At 42.2% G+C, this 23,656-nt stretch overlaps 2 protein-coding genes across 4 annotated transcripts in view; one reads left to right on the top strand and one right to left on the bottom strand.

Moving 5' to 3' along the window:
• Nucleotides 1–23,656, bottom strand: part of LOC136786324 (nuclear pore complex protein Nup153-like) — a 378,386-nt gene that overhangs the window by 190,713 nt on the left and 164,017 nt on the right. The window lies entirely within an intron of this gene.
• Nucleotides 1,913–23,656, top strand: part of LOC136789852 (nuclear pore complex protein Nup153-like) — a 39,785-nt gene continuing 18,041 nt past the window's right edge. Inside the window, 10 exon segments of the mRNA XM_066990996.1 lie at nt 1,913–2,201; nt 4,315–4,563; nt 5,637–5,776; nt 5,859–5,981; nt 8,163–8,273; nt 8,549–8,602; nt 10,858–11,016; nt 12,292–12,337; nt 20,943–21,176; nt 23,300–23,548. Of these exon segments, the coding sequence (XP_066847097.1) occupies nt 2,006–2,201; nt 4,315–4,563; nt 5,637–5,776; nt 5,859–5,981; nt 8,163–8,273; nt 8,549–8,602; nt 10,858–11,016; nt 12,292–12,337; nt 20,943–21,176; nt 23,300–23,548 (1,561 nt within the window). The 5' untranslated portion in view covers nt 1,913–2,005.

Raw genomic sequence — 23,656 nt, 5'->3', positions numbered from 1 at the left:
TGATGGTGAAAGCGGTCCGTCAATTCGGGCTGTGAAAATCCCCGTGCTGGAGGGGGGACGCGCCGAGATCCCTCCCAGCAGCTCTTTGCTAAGAAATGTCAGGACGCCCAGAGAGATGCTCTGGAGATGCCCTCTGCACACGTTTGTTCAGCCAAAACCTCTCCGCTATTAAATGAGCAACGTAGCTGAGGGGATTGATTATCATATGCAAAACCAAGGGAGCGCTACGCATGGATAGCTGCTCAATTAGGTTTTTATCACTTGCAGAAATGCCAAGTCCCTTATACCATATATTGACAATCAATCTTGTCCATCTAAAGCTGGCCTGGAAGGGCAATGCAAACATTCCCCACGCTTACAGAGCAACCGTTGAAACCTCTGGCTTGAACAGTGCATTAATGTTGAAAGTGCCATAGCTTGCGTGTGCCGACACCGTGTAGCTAACTGATAAACCTTACACGTGGATTAAAAATAATCAGTGGAGATGGTTTTCTAACTTTTCCATTGTCTGTTATCTCTGCGTGTTTTCCAGTAGGTTTATTTAAAGAGTGTGCCAGAGCAAACACGTGCGTGGGGATATCTGGGGGATTCTGCACAGAGAATGGCTGCTGCACATCCAGCGCAGATCAAATTAACAGTAACTTATCGGGGAAGAATTTTAATGATTTGATAAATAGACAAACTGATAGATGTTACGTGTGCATTTATTATAGCAGTTAGCTTTGTAACCAGACGAATCGTGCAAATGTTCATAACGTAAAAGGACGAGCTTTGAGCAGATAGCTTGCTTAGAGCATTTGTCAATTAATTCCAGTTTATTTTCAATATCATGTCCACTCTGCAGAAGGTTCTGTGGCTTAATGTTAATTGTCTCTCAGTGATGCAGTTGGGGAGGCACGAAAGCGACCGATGCGATTTTGTGAGGTTATACCTCTGGTTCTGATCCCTACCCCGCTGTTTTTCTCATCCTTCCCCCTACAACTTTAGTCGATAAGTCGATTCTTAGAAATACTTAAATAGATGTGTTTTGTGTGCTTGTGATCATAATTACAGCCCACCAAACCCTCTGTCTCTTACCATTAAGCTCTGAAGGTGCCTGGGCACTGTCAACAGTATAGTTAGCAGCTTCAAAGTTCCTGGGAACTAGTCCTGGATCTAATTTACTTTTTTTTTTTCCCCCTGCCTGCAGGAGGGATGATTAGCAGGATGCCTAGCTCATGATTGTCAGCTTTCTGGATATTAATTTTTATTATTAATTTTTATTATTAATTATATTCATTTATATTAATGTATCTTTTATTTAACCGTAGTTCCTGGGGCTTTCGTTCAGGTGGGAATTCTCCGATCGTACCCGATGTATGCCGCAGAGTCAGTCTTCTACAAAATACAGCAACAGCTTTAGAAGGCTCTTGCAAGAGGAGGTGCTGGTGCTATAGCTATAGCTGTGTTTCTTCCAGGACATCTTCTGGGTTAGCCTGACTGTTGAGAGCAGAACTGTTTTTTGTGCGTATAGTCACTGCAATTCAGCATTACTAAAATTGAAAATATTTAGGTTCACTGATTTTAATGGGTAGTATGGTCCTGACTGTCGCAGTAGATAATTGCTGAACTTCTGGTTTAGTTGGTTTTCACGTGAGGGTGCGAAGAGTCCTGGAACAAGTCTGTAGGTCAGGAGCTGTTCAGGCGTAGAGTTTCCTGATAGCCTTGCAGATTGACGACCTGCTGGTGAATTTTGGCAGAGGTTTCAAAACTTTGAACCTTGCCAAGGTCACTTGGAAGTGCAGAAAGTGATAGGTAGTTGTAAATCAATCTTAGGTGAATTTTAGGTTTACCAGAAGTGTAGCGATCCTATGCCAGGGATCAACCTCGTTGTCGTCTTCTGAATATTTGCTGTATAATATCTGTCTTCAAGGTCCGTGGAAGGTGGTATCCCAGCATATGCTGTTGACTGTGTTTCTGTAATTAAACAACTGTTTTTTCTTTCAAGCAGGGAATAATTAGCAGAATGACAGAAACGGTGAAAAATATTGTACCGGCGTGGCTGCAGAAGTATTTCAATAAGCGTGAGGAGGAGTGTGTAGACAGAAATGAATCTGCAAACCAGGAGGAGACTCCGGTAAACTATCACCACGATTATGCAGATGAAGATACCATAATCGATGAGAGATTCACGCCTGAGCCAGCAAGAATTAGTAGACGAGGTATGTGAAAAATCAGTTGGAATTCTGGCCATCTGTATTTATTCACAGATTTCTAGTTTTGAATCTGAATTTCAAAAGGAAATTGGAATGAGGGTTTTGACAGAATGAAAAACAAACAAAAAAGTCAAAACAACTGTTTGTGAAACCGTCTTAGCTTTAAACTGTATACACAGTTACGAAGCATACATCTTATGCTCTTGGAAGGCATCAGTTAACTTTAGGTACTCTATTAGCCAGGTGCTAAATGCTGAAAATAAGTCATTTGCAAGTGTGCTGGGTTGCATTTTCCATCTTTTAAAAGATATGGAATGAAAATCTGTCTAATTGCCTAAGGCAATTAAAAAAATTAATTTGTTTTGCAGTCTTCGAAACAAAAGACTAGATGCTAGAATGGCAGAGGAAAATTCCGTCTCGTGTCCCGACTTTGTTTGTTTTGTTTTGTTTTGTTTTGGGCTTTGATCAATTTAGTAAAGTTCCTTGTTAACTTGATGGTGAACTGGGGAACTTGTGCACGGATGTGGTTTATGAGATTATTATCCTTAAAATATTCAATAACTTTAAGGTCTACACGGGGGGAGGGGGTGTCTTTGAGAAGGTATTTGGACCGTTGGCAACGAGGTTTGCAACTCCTTTACCTCATGAAAGATTAATTTGTCTTATATCCAGTGCCTCTCACTGTTCCTGTAGTCCTGTTGTATAAATTTGCATCTATTCTTATTTGAGTTTCTCTTAAATTAGCTGTTTTGGGGAAGTCAGCTTTAAATAAGTAAAGAAGTTTTGTCTGAGCGTGCGTAGGTAACCATAGATAATGTGGAAAGTCAGTTGCTTCTGTTGTTGGCAGAATCAAAAAATAAGGAGGAAATATCTTTGCCTCCAATCTCATCTAATTGTGAACAAGGAGATTGATGGCTTTGTGTGTAGCTGTAGCTTGGGAATGAGTTTGGAGAAAAGAACAGAGAAGGTCTTCATGACTGAGGAACACATGTTGGCTTTCCTATGTAACTGCGTGAAAGGAGCTTTCAGTAAGAACAGCTGCACTGCAAGCTTGCTAACTCCAGGAGCTCAGGAGCAGGCGGACACCCTCGAACCTTATGCAGCTTATGTTGCTGTCCGTGGGTGTTACTTACTATGCTTAAGAATAAGATATTTTTTTTTAATTATTACTACATTTTGAAACCAATGTGTCTCTTCATTTCTGAGGTATCATTGTGCTGGAGCCTATATTGGGTGGCCTTCCGCCTCAATAACTTTCTGTATCTCAAACGGTGCTGTCCTAAAAATCTGCTCATGGTTTGGAGAGCTAATTAGTGGTACTGCAGTGGTTATGAAGATTGAAGTAACTAGTTTAAGCTTCAGTTCAAGTATCAAGAGGATAGTGGCTCAAAGTCATTTGAATTGCCCAGATTCCTGGGAGAGACAGTAGGCTTTCATCAGGCAAAATACCCATGCATAGTTCCATTCATTTAGCAAGATAGACTTCAAGGCCACCTATTCCAGGCCACTGGCATTGTTTGCAGACCCTTTGCTTCAAGAGGGAAAAATGCTCATCTGGTTACTTGGGTCAACATCCTTGTCCCTTGGGTCAAAATCCCAATAGTTAATGGGTAGGAGATGATGTTTTGCCTCTAACGTGAGCTGATATGGAAGAACTTGGGAAAAAAGTACTGCAAACGTTCATTTTCATGTTGTGTATTCAGATTAATATAACCTTTGTTCCAATATTATGGAAGCTGCAGTGTTATCTGTAACTTACCGTGTAATCTCAAATTTTGTAAAGCTTATTGCAAGCTGTACATGGGAGAAGGAGTATATATGTTTGATTTAGTGAACGGCCAAGTCAGCGTTAGAGCATTTGAGCACGGGGTCAGAATGTGGTGTTGTAAAACCTCATAGTTAACTACTTCTGGATGCAACATTAATACTGTGTATCGCAAGCAGTGTTGTTGTTGTAGCCAGACAGATGCAACCGTATCTGGGTGAGGAAGAAGTTAAATTTGGCTTCTCTCTTTTTGCGCTTAGAACTTGGCAATAGCATGGCTGTCGATAGGAAACAGGTTTTGGCTTCTGTGAGCTTGTCTATAGCAAAGCTAATTATCTCCCTGTTCTTGTCTAGAACCATCCACAAGTAGATCAGCACTGAACTTCCCAGTTGCGTTAACAAGGCCCTCTCTTCGTTTGAGCCACCTGAATTATACCATGCTGGATTCTCCTGTCCCACCTTGTCAGCCCTCGACATCTTCTATATTTGGCATTGGCAGTCCTAGGCTCTCCTTCATAAAAGAAATAGAAGATTCTACCTCTGAAAAAGACGATGATAACATCTCAACAACCAGTGATTCCTCCTCTAGAGCATCTGCTGAAGGTGATTTTTGTGTTCTCTGTTTAATTGACTTTTTTTTTAATGTGAAGTACCTTGCGTTCTTTAATATTCCACATCACCTTAGTAAATAAAATAGGTGAATGTCAACTTTGGATGCGAGAATTAAATTGAATTTTTAGTGTTTTAGAAGTATATAATCCTATCACCTTTTTAATAGAAGCGTGCTTTGGAATACGTTTATGATACCCTGATGTTAGAAAGAGTCAGTGCTGAAATATACACATTCAGCTAGGTTATATGTAAATTTTGAACTGGGACGGTAGGAAATCAGGCTGACTTGCCGTAGCTTGACAACTAGGCTGATTGTCTAGAAGGAAGAGTGACTCAGACCTTTCTTGGTAGAAGGCTTCAGCTGTCAATACTTTCATGTCTTTTGCCAAATTCATTGAGGAAAGCACACCATTTTAAAATAAAAAATAAGCATCGTGTCGATGTAGGTTGGTACCTAGGTCTTCTCGCTGAAAGGGCGAACAGCAGGTTTGCAGCTTTTTCTAGTCCCCCATAGAGACAGGGACTGACGTGTGCTCAGCAGGTTTTCCAGAGAAATTTTGTACAGCTGAGAGTAGAGTTGCTGGGCTTTAGCAATATAACCTGAGTGCACTAGAACTTTCTGGTGTGTCTTCGTAAAACATACATGGGCAGAAGATCGTTAACTCTTAGAGCAGCCTTTGGGGAATCTTCCAGGTTTAAAACCTGTGCGATTATGATCTGTGCTGGCCTCCAGCCTTCTACCAACATAGAAAAAAACTTTGTTTGTACAAATGCACTGATGTTTATGCGGTCCTCTTTTATCTTAGCATGAAGGAAAAAAAATCTGCATTGGAAGCACAATATTAACTTGGTAAGATTGCTGAAAACTACTTGCAGCTCTGTGAACAGTTTTCAAGTTTGTAGGTGATACTTGGTTTTCAGTCTGTACGTGAAGTTGATCTATTTAAAGAAGCTGAAGTCATGCTTATTTTTCTGTATTGAAGAACTTGAATTAGTGTGATCTTTATTGTTAAAGTTCTGTACGTACGAGAGGCATTTACATCTAGCATACGTCATTTTGGCAGATGTTGCAGTTTTAAAAAATACTTCATCGTCACTGCTCTGGCCCACAGAAGCTGAAAGAACTCATTCCCTCTCGCAGCATTCTGCAGCTAGCTCTAAGAAACCTGCATTCAGTTTATCTGCTTTTGGAGGACTGTGTCCTGTAAGTACTGCACAGTATTTCTTTTAATCAGTTTGAATGTGTACCTGTTTTTCTATCCACTTATCGTACTGTGTTTCCGTAGGCATGTGGAAGCATGTCTGTTTTTAAGGAAAAGCAGCTTGGGTTTTCTCCATTTTACCCCGGAAAGACGGCCTATGGTGGTGCAGCTGCAAGATCTAGGCAGCCAAAGACGGAACCTTATCGGGTATGAGAAAAGTAGTGTAGTGGGAAATAGTGATGGAAATAAAAAAAGCAGCACTGCCAAAGGAGCTTTGAGCAGGGAGCTGAATATGTGGTAACAGTTGCTCTTCTGCCCTCTTGGTCTACACAAATAGACGAGATTGATTTCTGTTTAAATTCTTTTATAACAGTTTTTACCACAGGTAATACTTGTCAGAAAGAACAAGAATGACAGTTTGGGCAAGTTGTTGGTAGTTGGGGTTTCCTCTATTGTTAGGTCTTTCAAAAAATTCCATTTAAGTGCCATTGTCTGCCTCTGACTACATTACGTTAAAATAACATGATGCAAAAAAACCAATGACAGCCTAACTTTGAAAACTTGTGTTTATGGTAGCAAAAGCTACAGTAGTCAAACCTGGCTAATATTTATCTGTGGATCTTCTTTTCCAAGCATGCCTACATTCATGCTATGGATATGTTGTATAAGCCTGCAGTCTTTGAAAATATGTAAAATCAACTTGGCTGATCCTTTGTTCTTCTGGTACACAGAGGCATGCAGGACTAAATGCAGTCTCAAGATAAGCAGTGACATGCTTTCTGTTTTGAAGGATTCATATAGTTCTTGAAGAGAGTTATTTGCCCCCAAGAGTTCTTGGAAATACCAAATAAAAACTGCTGACAACTCTGATTAGCTAGAGCTGAATCGAAACGGAAAGTCAAATCAGGTTTGGTAGGAATGTATTTAAATGAAAGTGACTTTTATCGATAAATCAAAAGGAATTTTAAGAAAATGAAAACGCGGGTTTGCTGGCTCTGTTCTGACAGTCCATTTGTGCAACGGAAAAAGGGCAGTACAAGTACCTCACTTACGGGAAACCTTGAAACCTTGTGGTGCAAAGCTGGGAACCCTCTTTGGTCGGCTATTTTTGTTTTTTACAATATTACTGCATTATGGTAAAAAGAGGAACCAAAATACTAGGCTTTTAAAGGAGAGAGTAGCTTGCAAGCTTCTTGCTGCTTGCTGTGAATGACAGCAAGGTACTAGAGAGTCCAGCGAAGGGCCACCAAGATGATCAAGGGACTGGGAGCACCTCTCCTCTGAGGAGAGGCAGGGACTGCTGGGCCCGTTTAGCATGGAGGAGAGGAGGTTCAGGGGGGATCTTATTGGTGTAAAAAAATACCTGAATGGATGGTGCAAAGAGCATAGAGAGCCATTGTGTTTTCAGCAGTGCCCAGTGCCAGGTCAAGAGGCAACAGGCACAAACTGAAACGTGAGGCTCTGAGCATCAGGAAACGCTTTTGCACTGTGCGGGTGATGGAGCCCTGGCACGGGTTGCCCGGAGAGGCTGTGGAGTCTCCCTCTTTGGAGGTCTTCAAGAGCTGACTTGACATGGTCCTGGGCAACCTGCTCGGGGTGGCCCTGCTTGAGCGGGGGGGTAGACCAGGCGATCTCTAGAGGTCACTTCCAACCTTAACCATTCTGTGGTTCTGTGAGTCTCACTTGTGTTTTTACATGCTGCGTGGTCTGCTTCCTGTCTTCACATCGTGTGATAAGCACAGTGTGGTTATATGAGGGATTTAACCTGGGAAGAAAAAAAGTCACACCAAAGGAAGTTTTTGACTGATATTTGAAGTTGGGTGGTGCAAATACACAGTTTACTTTTTCAGTGTAATGTTTAGATCTGTTACAGTTTAAATCAGATCTTTATCTTTTAAGACAAAGATTTGCAGCCAACTTTAATCTTGGGGGAAGGGAGGAAGCAAGAGAGAAGTAAAACTAGTTCCTGGTTATGATTGTATACACCGATTTTGAGATGGTACACTTAGACCATCGTGAAACTCTGAGGTCTGTGTTGTTACTGAAAATGCTTTCTGTACCACCACAAGCCTTTTCTTGAGTTCTGTTTCCCTGATTACTGCTTCGGAGGCCTTAGCAGTCCTAGCATCATCCGTCTTGACCTTTTACAAGTACGGAGTTCTTTTACTGCTCGTGCAACAAGCACGTGCAAGATGCACTGAGGCCCAAGGTAAACTTCATTAAACTCCGAATGTATTCTCTTCTTTATGGCTTGAACTCCCAGTGACTGCATTTTTCTCTGTCATCGGAATATATTGATTGTATCATCAGTGTAGCCTTGGGACATAAAATACATGCCTCCTTAGCTGAGAATTGACCATTGTAACACTTAAAATGCTAATTTTTCAGGCACAAAAGAGAGCGAAAGCTAGACAAGAAACTGTGCGGCCCCGCGCTACCTTAAGTACCGCTGCACGGTGCATCTTGGAGGCAGTGGAGAAGCTGTCAAGCCCTTTGTTGGTAAATAGCACTTCTTTTAATCTGTTTTTGCTTCATGTGTTTATAAAACTTAGTAAATGTGCCGTCAAAGGATAAAGATAAAACTATTCTTCCTTACGTTGTGGCCGGTTTAATTTATTGTGCTATTTTTTCAACAGGATGCTAAAAGAATGGCATCTCTTTTGCCGCTGTGTTGTATAAGTTGACCATGAACCCCCACATTTTTGTTGCAGGGAACCCTCTGTCTCAGGAAAAAAAATTGCCCTCTAATATTTATGCTTTGTTTTTTCCCTTAGCCTCCGGACATAGATAAACCGGATATTACTGACTTCCAGTCCAAACGAAGAAAGGTAAGAACCAATAATGTCTTAAGCTGAGGTAGATAACTTTTTCAATGCTTTATCACTATTAGAAAAATTTTCTCAAACCTCAGTGACAACATAGACATCAAATCAAGTTAATATTGGCATGTATCCACAGTAGATGATGGGCTGTGAAGATTACTCAGGTTAAGAATTATGTTATCTTTGTAAGTTGAGAGCAACAACTCTAGAACACACCAAGTGGCTTTATCTTGTCCCCCAACTTGGGGTGAAGCTGCATATTAAAATTCCTGTTGAGGAAAGTTTTCTCTTGAAGAAATGATCACAAATAGAAAAATGGTGATTGAGTGGTCATATAGACTTTGTACAGACTTCCGTGTTCATTCGGGCACAGAAAACTAGTTTTTGTGCTTTTTATCACCATTCAAAGTAAAGACGAGGAAAATCGTTAATTTCCGACGCTATAAATCTTACGCTCCTAAATTCCTATTTGGAGGTAGCACAGAACTGGTGATAATGCTGTGGTAAAGCATGACTTCCTTTCATTTTGTTTAAAAAATGAAAACTAGTCATCTTTTTTTGATGACTTTAGTTAGGGGTATCCTTGGGCTTATTAAATTGCAAAGCCCTTAAATGACCACTTGAAGATCAGGTGACTGAAGGAAATAACAAGATGTGCAAACTTTTCATCTTCTGTTCTAATGAGAAAAGGGACAGTGTCTCAAGAAGTTTCTGTGCTAATTCCTTGATTGGATGGATGTATAATTAAGTTTACAATCACTTCAGAGTTTACAAACATCTCAGATTTCCTGGACCATCTTTTCACCATCTGCCAAATTACAAGGGCATGGAGAAGTGAAGTATATCATAAATATTATCCAAATAACTAAAACCAAATCTGGTGTGAATTCTCAGTTATATTATAGCAATACACCTGTGATAAGGCATTAAGAAAGATCTGCCAGATTTGCAACAGAGAGCCTGAAATTGTCAGCCACTAAATGAATGTTGCACGCAGCTGTCAGTGGGTGAAAGGAGATAGATTGTCTATTCATAATACTAGAATTCATAATAGTGGCGGGAGAAGGGTAGCCCGGGATGAGAAGCAATTATTTGCTGAGGAGATGATCGTGTGTTTTCTCGCTAAAGTGAACATGCGGTTGACGGAACACTTGTGCACTCAGGCTAAACTTCTGCAGTGGGTAGCAGTGATGTGGTATTTTTCTTATTTCAAGGAACTGTACCAGGCAGAATAGCTCTTGGTGTATTGAATGCCTAACTGGGGGAATTAATATTTTTCTTTTTTACCTTTAAAACCAGCAATGAACCATCGTTCACTCGAAGTAGATTTGTGAACTTACATAAAACATGTTTTATTCAAGGTTTCAAACTGAATGTAGTATTTTTTAGAAAGATGTATTTTTATATACTTTAGAGAGAGTGTGAATTCTATTACTAAGAGTTGGGAGATACTGTGAAATTAAAGCTGCAGCGTAAACCATTTCCTGTTGGTATTGATTTGAACAATAGCATGCTTCCTAAGACTGTATTTTCTGATCCTTAAGACCGCAGGCGGAGCCATCGGTAAATCTTGTAGCCTTTAGGGTTTTTTTTCTGTCTGACAGTTCAGTTAAGTCAGTTTTGCAGAACACGCAGTGGTCTGTGTTAAAAATTAATTCTGGTCTGTGAAAATGCTTTGAAAAGAGAAGTCAACCCACTACTTGAAGTGCATCTAATGCACATGTAAAGCATTGGATCATATTTTAATGAATGAGATTATTGGAAGATTGACAAGTTGTTTTTTTTTTTGAATGTGTTCTATTGTTTGTGTAACTTTGAAGGGGGAAAATGTAGGGGATGTGAAGCCCGGAAGCCTGTATAATTAGTTGCTTAACACTTCGAATGTTAAATTAATGAATTAAGCTACTGAAAAAAAAAAATCACAGTGTGGGCAGAGGAAAAGATAGGAGCATATTCTAGGAACATGGGTTATTTTAATTATGGTAGCGTGAATTATTTTGTCTATGAAGCTAACTGCCAAATTTTGAAATGGAATTGAGTCAGACTTTGGCTACTTATATATAGCTTTATGGATTTCGTTACTGTTTTCTGGTGATTTCCCTCTACAAGTTGAACGGTTTTTAGAATTTTCAAATTTTATTCACTGAGTGCCAAGACCGATGGGGGGAGGTTTATAGTTCTGTAATTTGTTTTCATCAATAAATATTGGAATTAATTTGGGTGGACGTAAGGATAAATTGATTGCTGTTTCCCTTTCAAAGCTGGAATCCCAGAATGCATTCGAGCCTCCATCTGTCAAGAGACTTGTGACACCAACGGTAAACCATCAACCGATGCGTTATACGCGGTATTCTGAACCATCACCGACTTCAACTACTCAGTCCAGCAAAATTTGCCAGAGAGTAGACACAAAGTACCAAGTGAGTACATTTTTGAGTCCTTATGTGCCTGTTTTTTTTTTTTTTTCCAGTCTTGGAATGTTTCTCAAACCAATTGTTATCCTATCTTTGCAAAAAGTACTGATAGTATGTTTGAGGCGAGCTTTAAGGCAGTGAAAACCATTGTGAAATAGATTGAGCTTTTATGGATTTAATTCTGTTTTTGGAACACTCAGTGTCTTGTGGTTGTTTTCACGATGTCATGATGTGCTATTGAGTCATCCTGTTCTCAGTGAAAGAATATTAAAAGACAGAAATGTTTTCCTTCTATATTCTCATGTACACAAAGGTGTCACTGATGAAACATGCTCGTGTTCTGTGTAAACTATTCCAGGTGAGCTATGTGCTCCAAGTGAGAGTTCTGACAATGTGCTGAGTTATCGTTTTTGATTGCTTTGGAGTAGATGGAGTCTGATAAATTTTCCATAAAATTAAATGGGCATCTCTTTCTGCGAAAACATCTGTGTTTCCAGTATCGGTCTGAGTGTACAAATGACCACGTGTTAAGTGTATGGGCTTTTTAGGCTGGAAATCAAAGTGGACAGTAATACTGGTTGCTTATTGCTTTTAACTCTTTCAATCTCTGTATTGTTTAGCCAGCACAATCTCCATTTGGTAAAGTTCTAAAATGAATGTAGCAGCAACTGCTTAGTTTTTTGGGGGGGTAGAGTTTTTTCGGTTTTTTTTGCTTGTTTGTTGATAAATGATAGAAAACAGAAAAGTATGTCCCTTTTACGGGGTTGGTAAACACAAGTTTTGATGAAAACTCTCCCCCCCACACGCACAATTTTTGTCATTTTGTTTAAATTAATTACTTTCTTTGTTAGAGGATTTGACAAATTTGATTTAGTGTTCTATCAGTTTGTCCTCAATGCTGAGTGAAGCAGTGATGCTTACTTAGTAAATCCATAGAATTAGTGATTTATACACCATTACTTGTTCACGCATACCAAAGAATGGTTTTGACAGCATAATTGCGTACGCTTCTTCTGTTCCTGTTCTTCTGATTTGCTTTGCTTAAAGCAAATTAAACAGTTGTTGTAAGTGGTCTTATCGTGGTCAATGTATTAGTTGTGACCTCCGGAGGTCCCTTCCAACCTGTACTGTAATATTGGCTTTCTTCTAAAAATAAGTAGATAAAATGCCATCTATCCTTGTAGTTGTAGGAAGAAGGAATGGATTGAGACTGCAGCACTTTGAATCTGTGATGCTTTCTGAAATGAGTTATGATTAAACTTAGCCTTTTCTGTCTTTCAGGAATCTTCAGTTATGACTGCAATCGGTGATGACCTAATTACTGACGGTAATAAGGGTTCTATCATTGTCACTTGAGTTTAGCCATACTTGTGCCTTTTAACAATACAAGCCAACCTCTACTGGATGAAGAACATCTTGAAAATTCAGCTGAGGTCAAACCTCTGTGGGGCTGATCTGCAATCAGTTGGGGTTTTAAAGCTGATACAGCATACACTGACCGCATCAAGTAAAACGGGACACTGTCAATGCTTCGCAGCAGGTTTCTTGTACTTGTGCCTTCATTCCCATTTGAAAATGGTCTAATACAGAATTTTGTTCTTTGTATTGATTCCGCTAAACAGATTTTATATTAGAAACTCAGTAATATGCAAAAGCTTTGTTCTCCACCCTGAGGTAAAAGCTTATGTTGCAGATTCCAAAAGGAGGATTCAGCTTGCACTTACAAATACGGTACAAAACATATTTGTGTCCTGGAAGGTTTGCAAAATTCCTCACGTGGAGGCATTTTGTGTTAGTGTTTAGAAACTATCCTATGTAACGTGTATTGCCGTAGAAGTGAATTAAGTGACTCTTGGGAAGGTTTCATGGCTGGTTATCCTTAAACGTTATCTTTACTATCTTAAACATTGTCTTTGTCTTTATCTTGAAAGACAGTTCTAGTCCCAGCCTTCTAATATACAAATTCCCAAAAGTTGGAGCTGTGAGGCTCAAAATTTTAGAGGACTAAATACCTCACTAAAATTAGTAGATCTAATAGCTTATTACACTTAGCTTAAAATACATTTTATTAGCCATTTCACGTGAAGTTTTTTTGTGCGCATGCCTCAGATTTGATACTTGGACTTACCAGGCTTTTATTTTCAGATCCACAGCTCTACTTGGATGTTGATGAAATGAACAGACAATTCACGGAGACGAGCGAAGAACTCTGCGATTCACTCATGAATTGTCACTGGCAACCTCTGGATACGGTCACTTCTGAAATCCCCTCTGCTATTTAAGTGTCTTCTAGAGCATGACCGTTAGGACCAAAGTGCTAAAACTACATTTCTTCTACATTATTCTAGCTCATAAGTTTTAAAGCACAATGATAGGTTGGGGTTTTTTTGCTATGCTTTTGACAGTTTCTGTAATCTTTTTGTTCATCACTCTCTTCTTGGAGCATCATGAAGTCATGTAAATATTCGAGAAATGTAAAGAGGTAAATGGAGTCTAAAGATAGACTTGCCTGTGTAAATAAAAAATTTGTTTCTGCAAACCTGCCAGCAAGGGATTTTACTTGTACCTGTGTGCAGCACGTTCTCTTCCGGCTTATGGAATTTAACAAGGTAGTAAGGGTATTTCATCTGTCTTTATTTTTATATGGGCATTAGGACACAAGCAGAATCTAGCTTTCCCTTGTTTTCCTGGTTCCTTAGGTAAGCGACAAGCCAAGCCTTTCATGTGCTTGCTTAGACTGGAAGTATGTATGGGAGACACTCACAGGCCTTGCTATGGAAACACCTGTGCCCACTTTTTCCTGCAGGCTGCTGGCTCTAACTGTACTACTGATATATGCTAGGTCAGCTAAAATTGGCTTATAAATAGGGTATGTTAAGCATATGGAAGTGTAGACTTCAACTGCCATAGCTACACACATCCCATGGAACGAGGATGATGTCTGCTGGCACTCTCTGCATCAGCATTCAGTTTTCTCTTGCCCTTCTTACTGTTAGACTTCTCAGCTGACGCTTTACAGCGAAGAAATTGCTACAACATAATCCGTGTTCTTAAACCTAAAAAAAAAAATCTTGGAGAAAACAACTTGCTGGTTTTCCCTCCTTGCTGGCAAGGAGAAAAATAGTCCACCAGGAACAACAAAAAAATCCTAGTAACAGCTCCTTAAGTTATACCCTCTGCTACCCTCTCTAATTGCTCTGGTCTTCCTTCATTCGTGGTAATGAAGTTTTTAAAGCTTTGGTAGAAGGACGACAGTACTCAAGTCAAAGGAGATGAGAGCAATGAGGAAAGCTTTGCTTTAAGCTAGAGCAGTCTTGCGAGTTGCTGCCTTTATGCTGTTCTTATCTTGAAGGGTACAGAGTCTTTTCCAGTCATAGGGACTCCATAACCCTATGAGTATGGAGAAATAGTTGCTAATTAACAGTGTATATAATAAGTAAGTGAGGCTGGAAACAAAAGAATATTCCTCCAAGAAAAAAAAGGAAGCAGAAATTACTGTACTTAATAGCTGGGGAAGCTGTTAAAGCTAGTTGACACAGTTCTGGTACTGCCCTGTGTGTTTTGGGGGCAACATAAACCATGATTGCTGTGATGGCAGGTAAGAATCCAATTCTTTTTTATGGCTTAGTGTAGTCAGTGAAAGCAGTGGTCCTAAGCTGCATGCTGTTCTTAAATGTAATGCAAATCCTCTTTTGTGACTCCTCAGTACTTCCAGGTTACTTGTAGCTGATCACCAGCAACTGCTTCTGTTAGCTATTAGCTGTTGGGTTTTTGCTAGGAATACTTTCAGTCCTGAATTGAAATGATGACATCCTGAAACAGAAGAGGCTCTTGGAGTATTGTAGGAAGCGCATTCTTCCTGGTTCTAGTGCAGGTGTACACGTAGGAGGGGACAGAAGGCAAAGAACCTCACATAAGTGGAGGGGGTGAGGTGGCATCACAGTTAGAGCTGTTGCAGTTAACTCTTCCCAAAGCATGAAAGCAACGTGGCTGGGAACAGGGATTTGTTGGGTTGCTTCTTTGTGTGAGCCAGGGAGTCTTTTGAGGGGCAGATTAATAAGAATATGACACAAGGTAGAGGTGGAATAGATGAAGCAAAGAATCTGGGTGGGAAAAGGGTTGCTTGTACGTGTCTATGGAATTGTTTCAGGGGACTGAGCTGGGGCAAATTCAAGATAATAGATGCAGCCTCCTTGAATTTGGATGGCAGTGCTGAAGCTTCAAAACCTTACAAGGTTTGATGCCACTTCAATTGTAGTGCATAGCTGTGGTACTTGAGCTCAGAAGCGCAAACTGCACAGGATTTTTTTATCTATTTTCTTCAACGTGAGCAGCAAAACATCTTCCAGGAATGTGCCTGGGTGCTACGCTGCTTTGACACGGCTTGCTTTGCATCACCAAACACAGTAGTTAGGTTGCATCGAGTACTTTGTGGAAACATTCATTGTGTTGTCACCCAGAAATGGGATGCTACAGATATGTGTTGGCCCGGCAGTATCAGTGCTGGTTTTTGGCCTTTGAGAGGTTGGTCCATAACAGGTGACCTGTGTAATGAGGGGCCCACATAGATTGGTGACTTCATTAAGTCTGATACTGTGGTGGTGTGTGACCCAAGGCCCTGAACGTCAGAAAATCAGGCTGTGGCCACCTATTTTATGCAGACTTTGCCTATTAACAAGGTCTCTACACTGTACGTTAGAGACGTGCGCCTCCTTTTCCGGACTAGATAGCGAAAATACCAGTTTTGTAGTTCAGTGAATGAGATTGGTTGGGCTGTTTGTTCTCCAGAGCTGAAAAATGTTGGGAGTGTATTCTCTTGGAGTCCACAGAAATGAAAATGATGAGAGGAAGAGAACGTTGGTTGCAGCCCGCGTGCTGCTGTTATAAAGTAGTTCTCTGATGTCTTTTTCCCTCTGCTGAGACTTATCAGCCTATCGTCCTTTCCTGTTAGGAGCGCATACCTGGCGTGGGATGGTGTGCGCAGGGCAGATTCTTTACCGTAAGAGCACAGTGAATGCCAGACTTCTTCCTGTACTGCCGTGTTAACCGTGAGTCACAAATTCAGGAAGCAGTGATTGCATCGGAACTGCTAGAATGCTTTGCGGAGTCTTTTTACTGGGTAAACTTCACAGCTGCAGTTACAACTTCCAGCCTGTGTTAGCTGAACACATCGTACTGGTGCCCGCCATCAGTTTGACAAAGATGGGATTGCAGTAGGGACTTGCTTTCTTCCTTCTTTTTAATTAAACAAGTCTTTGAAGCAACTTTTCCAACACCGCCATACTTCACTTCTTCCAGTTATTTTCTGTTTTACTTAGCTGAAATGTTTTTTTTTCTTCCAAGCTTGAGGAAGTTTTCTACAAGAATGTCCCGTAATGATTTCATAAACTCTTTTCGTTGTACCTAGCTGCAACAGAGAGTGCTTTTATTCAAAAACCTGCTGGTTTTCTTTTCCAAGAAGTAGTGGGGTTTTTCCTATCTCTTCACTGATGGGAAAGGCTGTAGGACAGTAGCTTGAGGGGCTACTAATGCTGTCATCAGTGAGCCGGGAAAAGGCAGGAGTCCGAAACGGGTAAAAAGTACTTAAAAGGATACCAAAAGAGTAGATGGTACTTAAGCCGTGGATGTTTCTTTTTGCAGGGATGCTCTGGACCAACCGCTTCTTTCTAGCGCTACCTCAAAGTAACTTGCAGATAGAACTCACAGGGAAGGTTGATCAAATGGTGATGATCGCTGTCATTCTGCTGGACACGCAGATACTTGCCTTTCGTTTTGGCTCATTTTTAATACCAATTAACTTCAGTGCCTCGCGTTAATAGACACCGTTTGACTGCATCGGCAAATGTTTCTGAGTCGTGTCATTAAAGGCCTGTCACCCTACGGAAATCCTTCCAAATAAGAAAAATGGCATTTAAATAAATAAATAAAGCAGCGTTTGAACTTATGAGCAAACCTAGCGTAGCTGCCTTTGACGCTGATCTGGAGGAGAAAAATCACGTTATCACACTACTATGGTTGCCTTAATAGGTTTGGTGTACGTGAGGGAGGGAAGCATTATGTGATGTTTGCCTAGCTATTACATGGCCAATGCAGGAGGGGTTTTAGTCAGTTCCCTGAGCACGGATTGTTGCAGAAGTCGGTGATTTCACTGCCCAATGTCTGTTATTAAGCGCACGATTCACGTCCCGTTATCGTTTTTATTATTTATTTCTGTGTTTATTTTCTGGGGCGGCGATCTGTCACGATGCCCATCGTTCCCCTGCCGTAAGGTAGAATTTAGCGTGACGACCGCTTCCCGGACCAACGGGGCCACGAATCCGGCCTAAAACTCTGCTTGTGCGTTGGTTGTCGGCGTGGGGGCTGTTGGTTGTCGGTGCGGGGGTATCGGTTGTCGGTGCGGGGCTTTTCTGACGAGCACTGTGGGCTCGGGGCGCCGTCCCACGCCCGGCGCGGTGCTGCGGCACACCGGCGGTCGGCGCCACGGCGCGGGGAGGCTCTGGAGGTGACTCCTAGCCCCGTGCTTACGGTGGCCGGGCCGGGGTTCATTATGGCGGCCGGGTCCTGAGGGCGGGAGCGGGAGGGCGGCGGGACCGGGACGGGACCGGGGCGGGGCGAGGAACGGGAGCGGCAGCGGGAGGGGGGGGCGCGCGTTCCCGTGAGGGGAGGGGGCGCGCGAGGGAGGGAGGGGGAGGGTGTGAGAAACACTCCGTAGCCAAGAACTTGGGCTCAGGCGAGGAGCTCAGCGAAGCAGGAATTTATTCGCGATCGCAGTGGCGGGCGTCCCACGAGCAGGAGCGCCCCTGCTGGTTCCAAAACCCAGTTTATATACTTTTTGATGACGGGACCCTCCCCCGTTTCCCCACTCAGGGGGTGATCCAGGCTCACAATCTGTCTGATGCTTCCCAGACAATGCATGGCCTTCCGTTGCCGGCCTGTTAAATTTCGAATTTCTTTTGACTTTTTTACTGGTTGAAGCGGTGATGTTTCTTCACTTACCTGACTTGACTCAACACCGTGATTTTCCCCGAATTGTTCTACGGAGTCTGGTTGTCTGCGTTTTACAAGGTCGCCTGCTAAGCGTTCTTATCGCTGCAAGCACACCTCAATACCCCATTCCTTACCTTTAAACAACGTAACTCTGCAAAAACAACATTTTTATTCCCACGAGGGGCAGGGCAGGCCCCGCGGCGCGTGGCGGCGGGGGGCGGGGGGGCCCCGTGACGGCACCGAACGCGGGGGGGGGGGCGGTATGGCCTCGGGCGGCGCGACCGGTAGCGGCGCGACCGGCAGCGGCATGGCCGGCGGTGGCAGGGCCGGTGGCGGCGGGGCGCCGGGCGGCAGCCCAGGAGCCCGATCAGGAGGAGGAGGAGCAGGAGGAGGAGGAGGAGGAGGAGGAGGAGGAGGAGGAGCGGCCGGCGGCAAGGTGAAGAGGCGGCGCCACCGTTTGGGCGCCGCGAAGCCCCCCTGTGCCAGGAGCAAGCGGGTGAGGAGCGGCCCCCCCACAGCGGGCCCTTCCCCCTCAGCCCACCAGTTACCCCCTTACTTACCCCCTTACCTTACCCGCCCCTTTATCCCCTTAGTTACCCCCTACCCACCTCCTTACCCCCTTAGTTACCCTCTCGACCGCTTAGTTACCCCCTTAGTTACCCCCTCAACGGCTTAGTTACCCCCTTAGTTACCCCCTCAACCGTTTAGTTACCCCCTTAGTTACCCCCTCAGCCCCTTCCTAACCCCCTCAGTTATCCCCTCAGCCCCTTACTTACCCCCTTACCCCTCTACCCAGCCCATTACCCCCCTCCTCCCCCTCCCCTTCACCCCCAGCCCGCTGCCCTCAGGACCCCCAGTGCCACCCCCAGGGCTTTCCCCGCTCCCTGCACCCCTCCTCAGCCCATCATCAATTCTCTGAACGTTACCTGCCAGGCTTTGCTTCTCGTTTGTGCTGTAGGGTACAGCAGGTTGATGGTGAAAGCGGTCCGTCAATTCGGGCTGTGAAAATCCCCGTGCTGGAGGGGGGACGCGCCGAGATCCCTCCCAGCAGCTCTTTGCTAAGAAATGTCAGGACGCCCAGAGAGATGCTCTGGAGATGCCCTCTGCACATGTTTGTTCAGCCAAAACCTCTCCGCTATTAAATGAGCAACGTAGCTGAGGGGATTGATTATCATATGCAAAACCAAGGGAGCGCTACGCGTGGATAGCTGCTCAATTAGGTTTTTATCACTTGCAGAAATGCCAAGTCCCTTATACCATATATTGACAATCAATCTTGTCCATCTAAAGCTGGCCTGGAAGGGCAATGCAAACATTCCCCACGCTTACAGAGCAACCGTTGAAACCTCTGGCTTGAACAGTGCATTAATGTTGAAAGTGCCATAGCTTGCGTGTGCCGACACCGTGTAGCTAACTGATAAACCTTACACGTGGATTAAAAATAATCAGTGGAGATGGTTTTCTAACTTTTCCATTGTCTGTTATCTCTGCGTGTTTTCCAGTACGTTTATTTAAAGAGTGTGCCAGAGCAAACACGTGCGTGGGGATATCTGGGGGATTCTGCACAGAGAATGGCTGCTGCACATCCAGCGCAGATCAAATTAACAGTAACTTATCGGGGAAGAATTTTAATGATTTGATAAATAGACAAACTGATAGATGTTACATGTGTGCATTTATTATAGCAGTTAGCTTTGTAACCAGACGAATCGTGCAAATGTTCATAACGTAAAAGGACGAGCTTTGAGCAGATAGCTTGCTTAGAGCATTTGTCAATTAATTCCAGTTTATTTTCAATATCATGTCCACTCTGCAGAAGGTTCTGTGGCTTAATGTTAATTGTCTCTCAGTGATGCAGTTGGGGAGGCACGAAAGCGACCGATGCGATTTTGTGAGGTTATACCTCTGGTTCTGATCCCTACCCCGCTGTTTTTCTCATCCTTCCCCCTACAACTTTAGTCGATAAGTCGATTCTTAGAAATACTTAAATAGATGTGTTTTGTGTGCTTGTGATCATAATTACAGCCCACCAAACCCTCTGTCTCTTACCATTAAGCTCTGAAGGTGCCTGGGCACTGTCAACAGTATAGTTAGCAGCTTCAAAGTTCCTGGGAACTAGTCCTGGATCTAATTTACTTTTTTTTTTTCCCCCTGCCTGCAGGAGGGATGATTAGCAGGATGCCTAGCTCATGATTGTCAGCTTTCTGGATATTAATTTTTATTATTAATTTTTATTATTAATTATATTCATTTATATTAATGTATCTTTTATTTAACCGTAGTTCCTGGGGCTTTCGTTCAGGTGGGAATTCTCCGATCGTACCCGATGTATGCCGCAGAGTCAGTCTTCTACAAAATACAGCAACAGCTTTAGAAGGCTCTTGCAAGAGGAGGTGCTGGTGCTATAGCTATAGCTGTGTTTCTTCCAGGACATCTTCTGGGTTAGCCTGACTGTTGAGAGCAGAACTGTTTTTTGTGCGTATAGTCACTGCAATTCAGCATTACTAAAATTGAAAATATTTAGATTCACTGATTTTAATGGGTAGTATGGTCCTGACTGTCGCAGTAGATAGTTGCTGAACTTCTGGTTTAGTTGGTTTTCACGTGAGGGTGCGAAGAGGAAGAGTCCTGGAACAAGTCTGTAGGTCAGGAGCTGTTCAGGCGTAGAGTTTCCTGATAGCCTTGCAGATTGACGACCTGCTGGTGAATTTTGGCAGAGGTTTCAAAACTTTGAACCTTGCCAAGGTCACTTGGAAGTGCAGAAAGTGATAGGTAGTTGTAAATCAATCTTAGGTGAATTTTAGGTTTACCAGAAGTGTAGCGATCCTATGCCAGGGATCAACCTCGTCGTCGTCTTCTGAATATTTGCTGTATAATATCTGTCTTCAAGGTCCGTGGAAGGTGGTATCCCAGCATATGCTGTTGACTGTGTTTCTGTAATTAAACAACTGTTTTTTCTTTCAAGCAGGGAATAATTAGCAGAATGACAGAAACTGTGAGAAATATTGTACCGGCCTGGCTGCAGAAGTATTTCAATAAGCGTGAGGAGGAGTGTGTAGACAGAAATGAATCTGCAAACCAGGAGGAGACTCCGGTAAACTATCACCACGATTATGCAGATGAAGATACCATAATCGATGAGAGATTCACGCCTGAACCAGCAAGAATAAGTAGACAAGGTATGTGAAAAATCATTTGGAATTCTGGCCATCTGTATTTATTCACAGATTTCTAGTTTTGAATCTGAATTTCAAAAGGAAATTGGAATGAGGGTTTTGACAGAATGAAAAACAAACAAAAAAGTCAAAACAACTGTTTGTGAAACCATCTTAGCTTTAAACTGTATACACAGTTACGAAGCATACATCTTATGCTCTTGGAAGGCATCAGTTAACTTTAGGTACTCTATTAGCCAGGTGCTAAATGCTGAAAATAAGTCATTTGCAAGTGTGCTGGGTTGCATTTTCCATCTTTTAAAAGATATGGAATGAAAATCTGTCTAATTGCCTAAGGCAATTAAAAAAATTAATTTGTTTTGCAGTCTTCGAAACAAAAGACTAGATGCTAGAATGGCAGAGGAAAATTCCGTCTCGTGTCCCGACTTTGTTTGTTTTGTTTTGTTTTGTTTTGTTTTGGGCTTTGATCAATTTAGTAAAGTTCCTTGTTAACTTGATGGTGAACTGGGGAACTTGTGCACGGACGTGGTTTATGAGATTATTATCCTTAAAATATTCAATAACTTTAAGGTCTACGCGGGGGGAAGGGGGCGTCTTTGAAAAGGTATTTGGACCGTTGGCAACGAGGTTTGCAACTCCTTTACCTCATGAAAGATTAATTTGTCTTATATCCAGTGCCTCTCACTGTTCCTGTAGTCCTGTTGTATAAATTTGCATCTATTCTTATTTGAGTTTCTCTTAAATTAGCTGTTTTGGGGAAGTCAGCTTTTAATAAGTAAAGAAGTTTTGTCTGAGCGTGCGTAGGTAACCATAGATAATGTGGAAAGTCAGTTGCTTCTGTTGTTGGCAGAATCAAAAAACAATGAGGAAATATCTTTGCCTCCAATCTCATCTAATTGTAAACAAGGAGATTGATGGCTTTGTGTGTAGCTGTAGCTTGGGAATGAGTTTGGAGAAAAGAACAGAGAAGGTCTTCCTGACTGAGGAACACATGTTGGCTTTCCTATGTAACTGCGTGAAAGGAGCTTTCAGTAAGAACAGCTGCACTGCAAGCTTGCTGACTCCAGGAGATCAGGAGCAGGTGGACACCCTGGAACCTTTTGCAGCTTATGTTGCTGTCCGTGGGTGTTACTTACTATGCTTAAGAATAAGATATTTTTTTTTTAATTATTACTACATTTTGAAACCAATGTGTTTCTTCAGTTCTGAGGTATCAGTGTGCTGGAGCCTATATTGGGTGGCCTTCCGCCTCAATAACTTTCTGTATCTCAAACGGTGCTGTCCTAAAAATCTGCTCATGGTTTGGAGAGCTAATTAGTGGTACTGCAGTGGTTATGAAGATTGAACTAACTAGTTTAAGCTTCAGTTCAAGTATCAAGAGGATAGTGGCTCAAAGTCATTTGAATTGCCCAGATTCCTGGGAGAGACAGTAGGCTTTCATCAGGCAAAATACCCATGAATAGTTCCATTCATTTAGCAAGATAGACTTCAAGGCCACCTATTCCAGGCCACTGGCATTGTTTGCAGACCCTTTGCTTCAAGAGGGAAAAATGCTCATCTGGTTACTTGGGTCAACATCCTTGTCCCTTGGGTCAAAATCCCAATAGTTAATGGGTAGGAGATGATGTTTTGCCTCTAACGTGAGCAGATATGGAAGAACTTGGGAAAAAAGTACTGCAAACGTTCATTTTCATGTTGTGTATTCAGATTAATATAACCTTTGTTCCAATATTATGGAAGCTGCAGTGTTATCTGTAATTTACCGTGTAATCTCAAATTTTGTAAAGCTTATTGCAAGCTGTACATGGGAGAAGGAGTATATATGTTTGATTTAGTGAACGGCCAAGTCAGCGTTAGAGCATTTGAGCACGGGGTCAGAATGTGGTGTTGTAAAACCTCATAGTTAACTACTTCTGGATGCAACATTAATACTGTGTATCGCAAGCAGTGTTGTTGTTGTAGCCAGACAGTTAGATGCAACCGTATCTGGGTGAGGAAGAAGTTAAATTTGGCTTCTCTCTTTTTGCCTTAGAACTTGGCAATAGCATGGCTGTCGATAGGAAACAGGTTTTGGCTTCTGTGAGCTTGTCTATAGCAAAGCTAATTATCTCCCTGTTCTTGTCTAGAACCATCCACAAGTAGATCAGCACTGAACTTCCCAGTTGTGTTAACAAGGCCCTCTCTTCATCGGAGCCATCTGAATTACACCGTGCTGGATTCTCCTGTCCCACCTTGTCAGCCCTCGACATCTTCTATATTTGGCATTGGCAGTCCTAGGCTGTCCTTCATAAAAGAAATAGAAGATTCTACCTCTCAACAAGACGATGATAACATCCCAACAACCAGTGATTCCTCCTCTAGAGCATCTGCTGAAGGTGATTTTTGTGTTCTCTGTTTAATTGACTTTTTTTTTAATGTGAAGTACCTTGCGTTCTTTAATATTCCACATCACCTTAGTAAATAAAATAGGTGAATGTCAACTT

The sequence above is a fragment of the Anser cygnoides genome, chromosome 2 (genome assembly GCF_040182565.1).
Source record: "Anser cygnoides isolate HZ-2024a breed goose chromosome 2, Taihu_goose_T2T_genome, whole genome shotgun sequence".
Classification (NCBI taxonomy): Eukaryota; Metazoa; Chordata; class Aves; order Anseriformes; family Anatidae; genus Anser; species Anser cygnoides.
The sequence above is the reverse complement of the archived record's forward strand: the minus strand, read 5'-3'. Positions and strand labels throughout refer to the sequence as shown.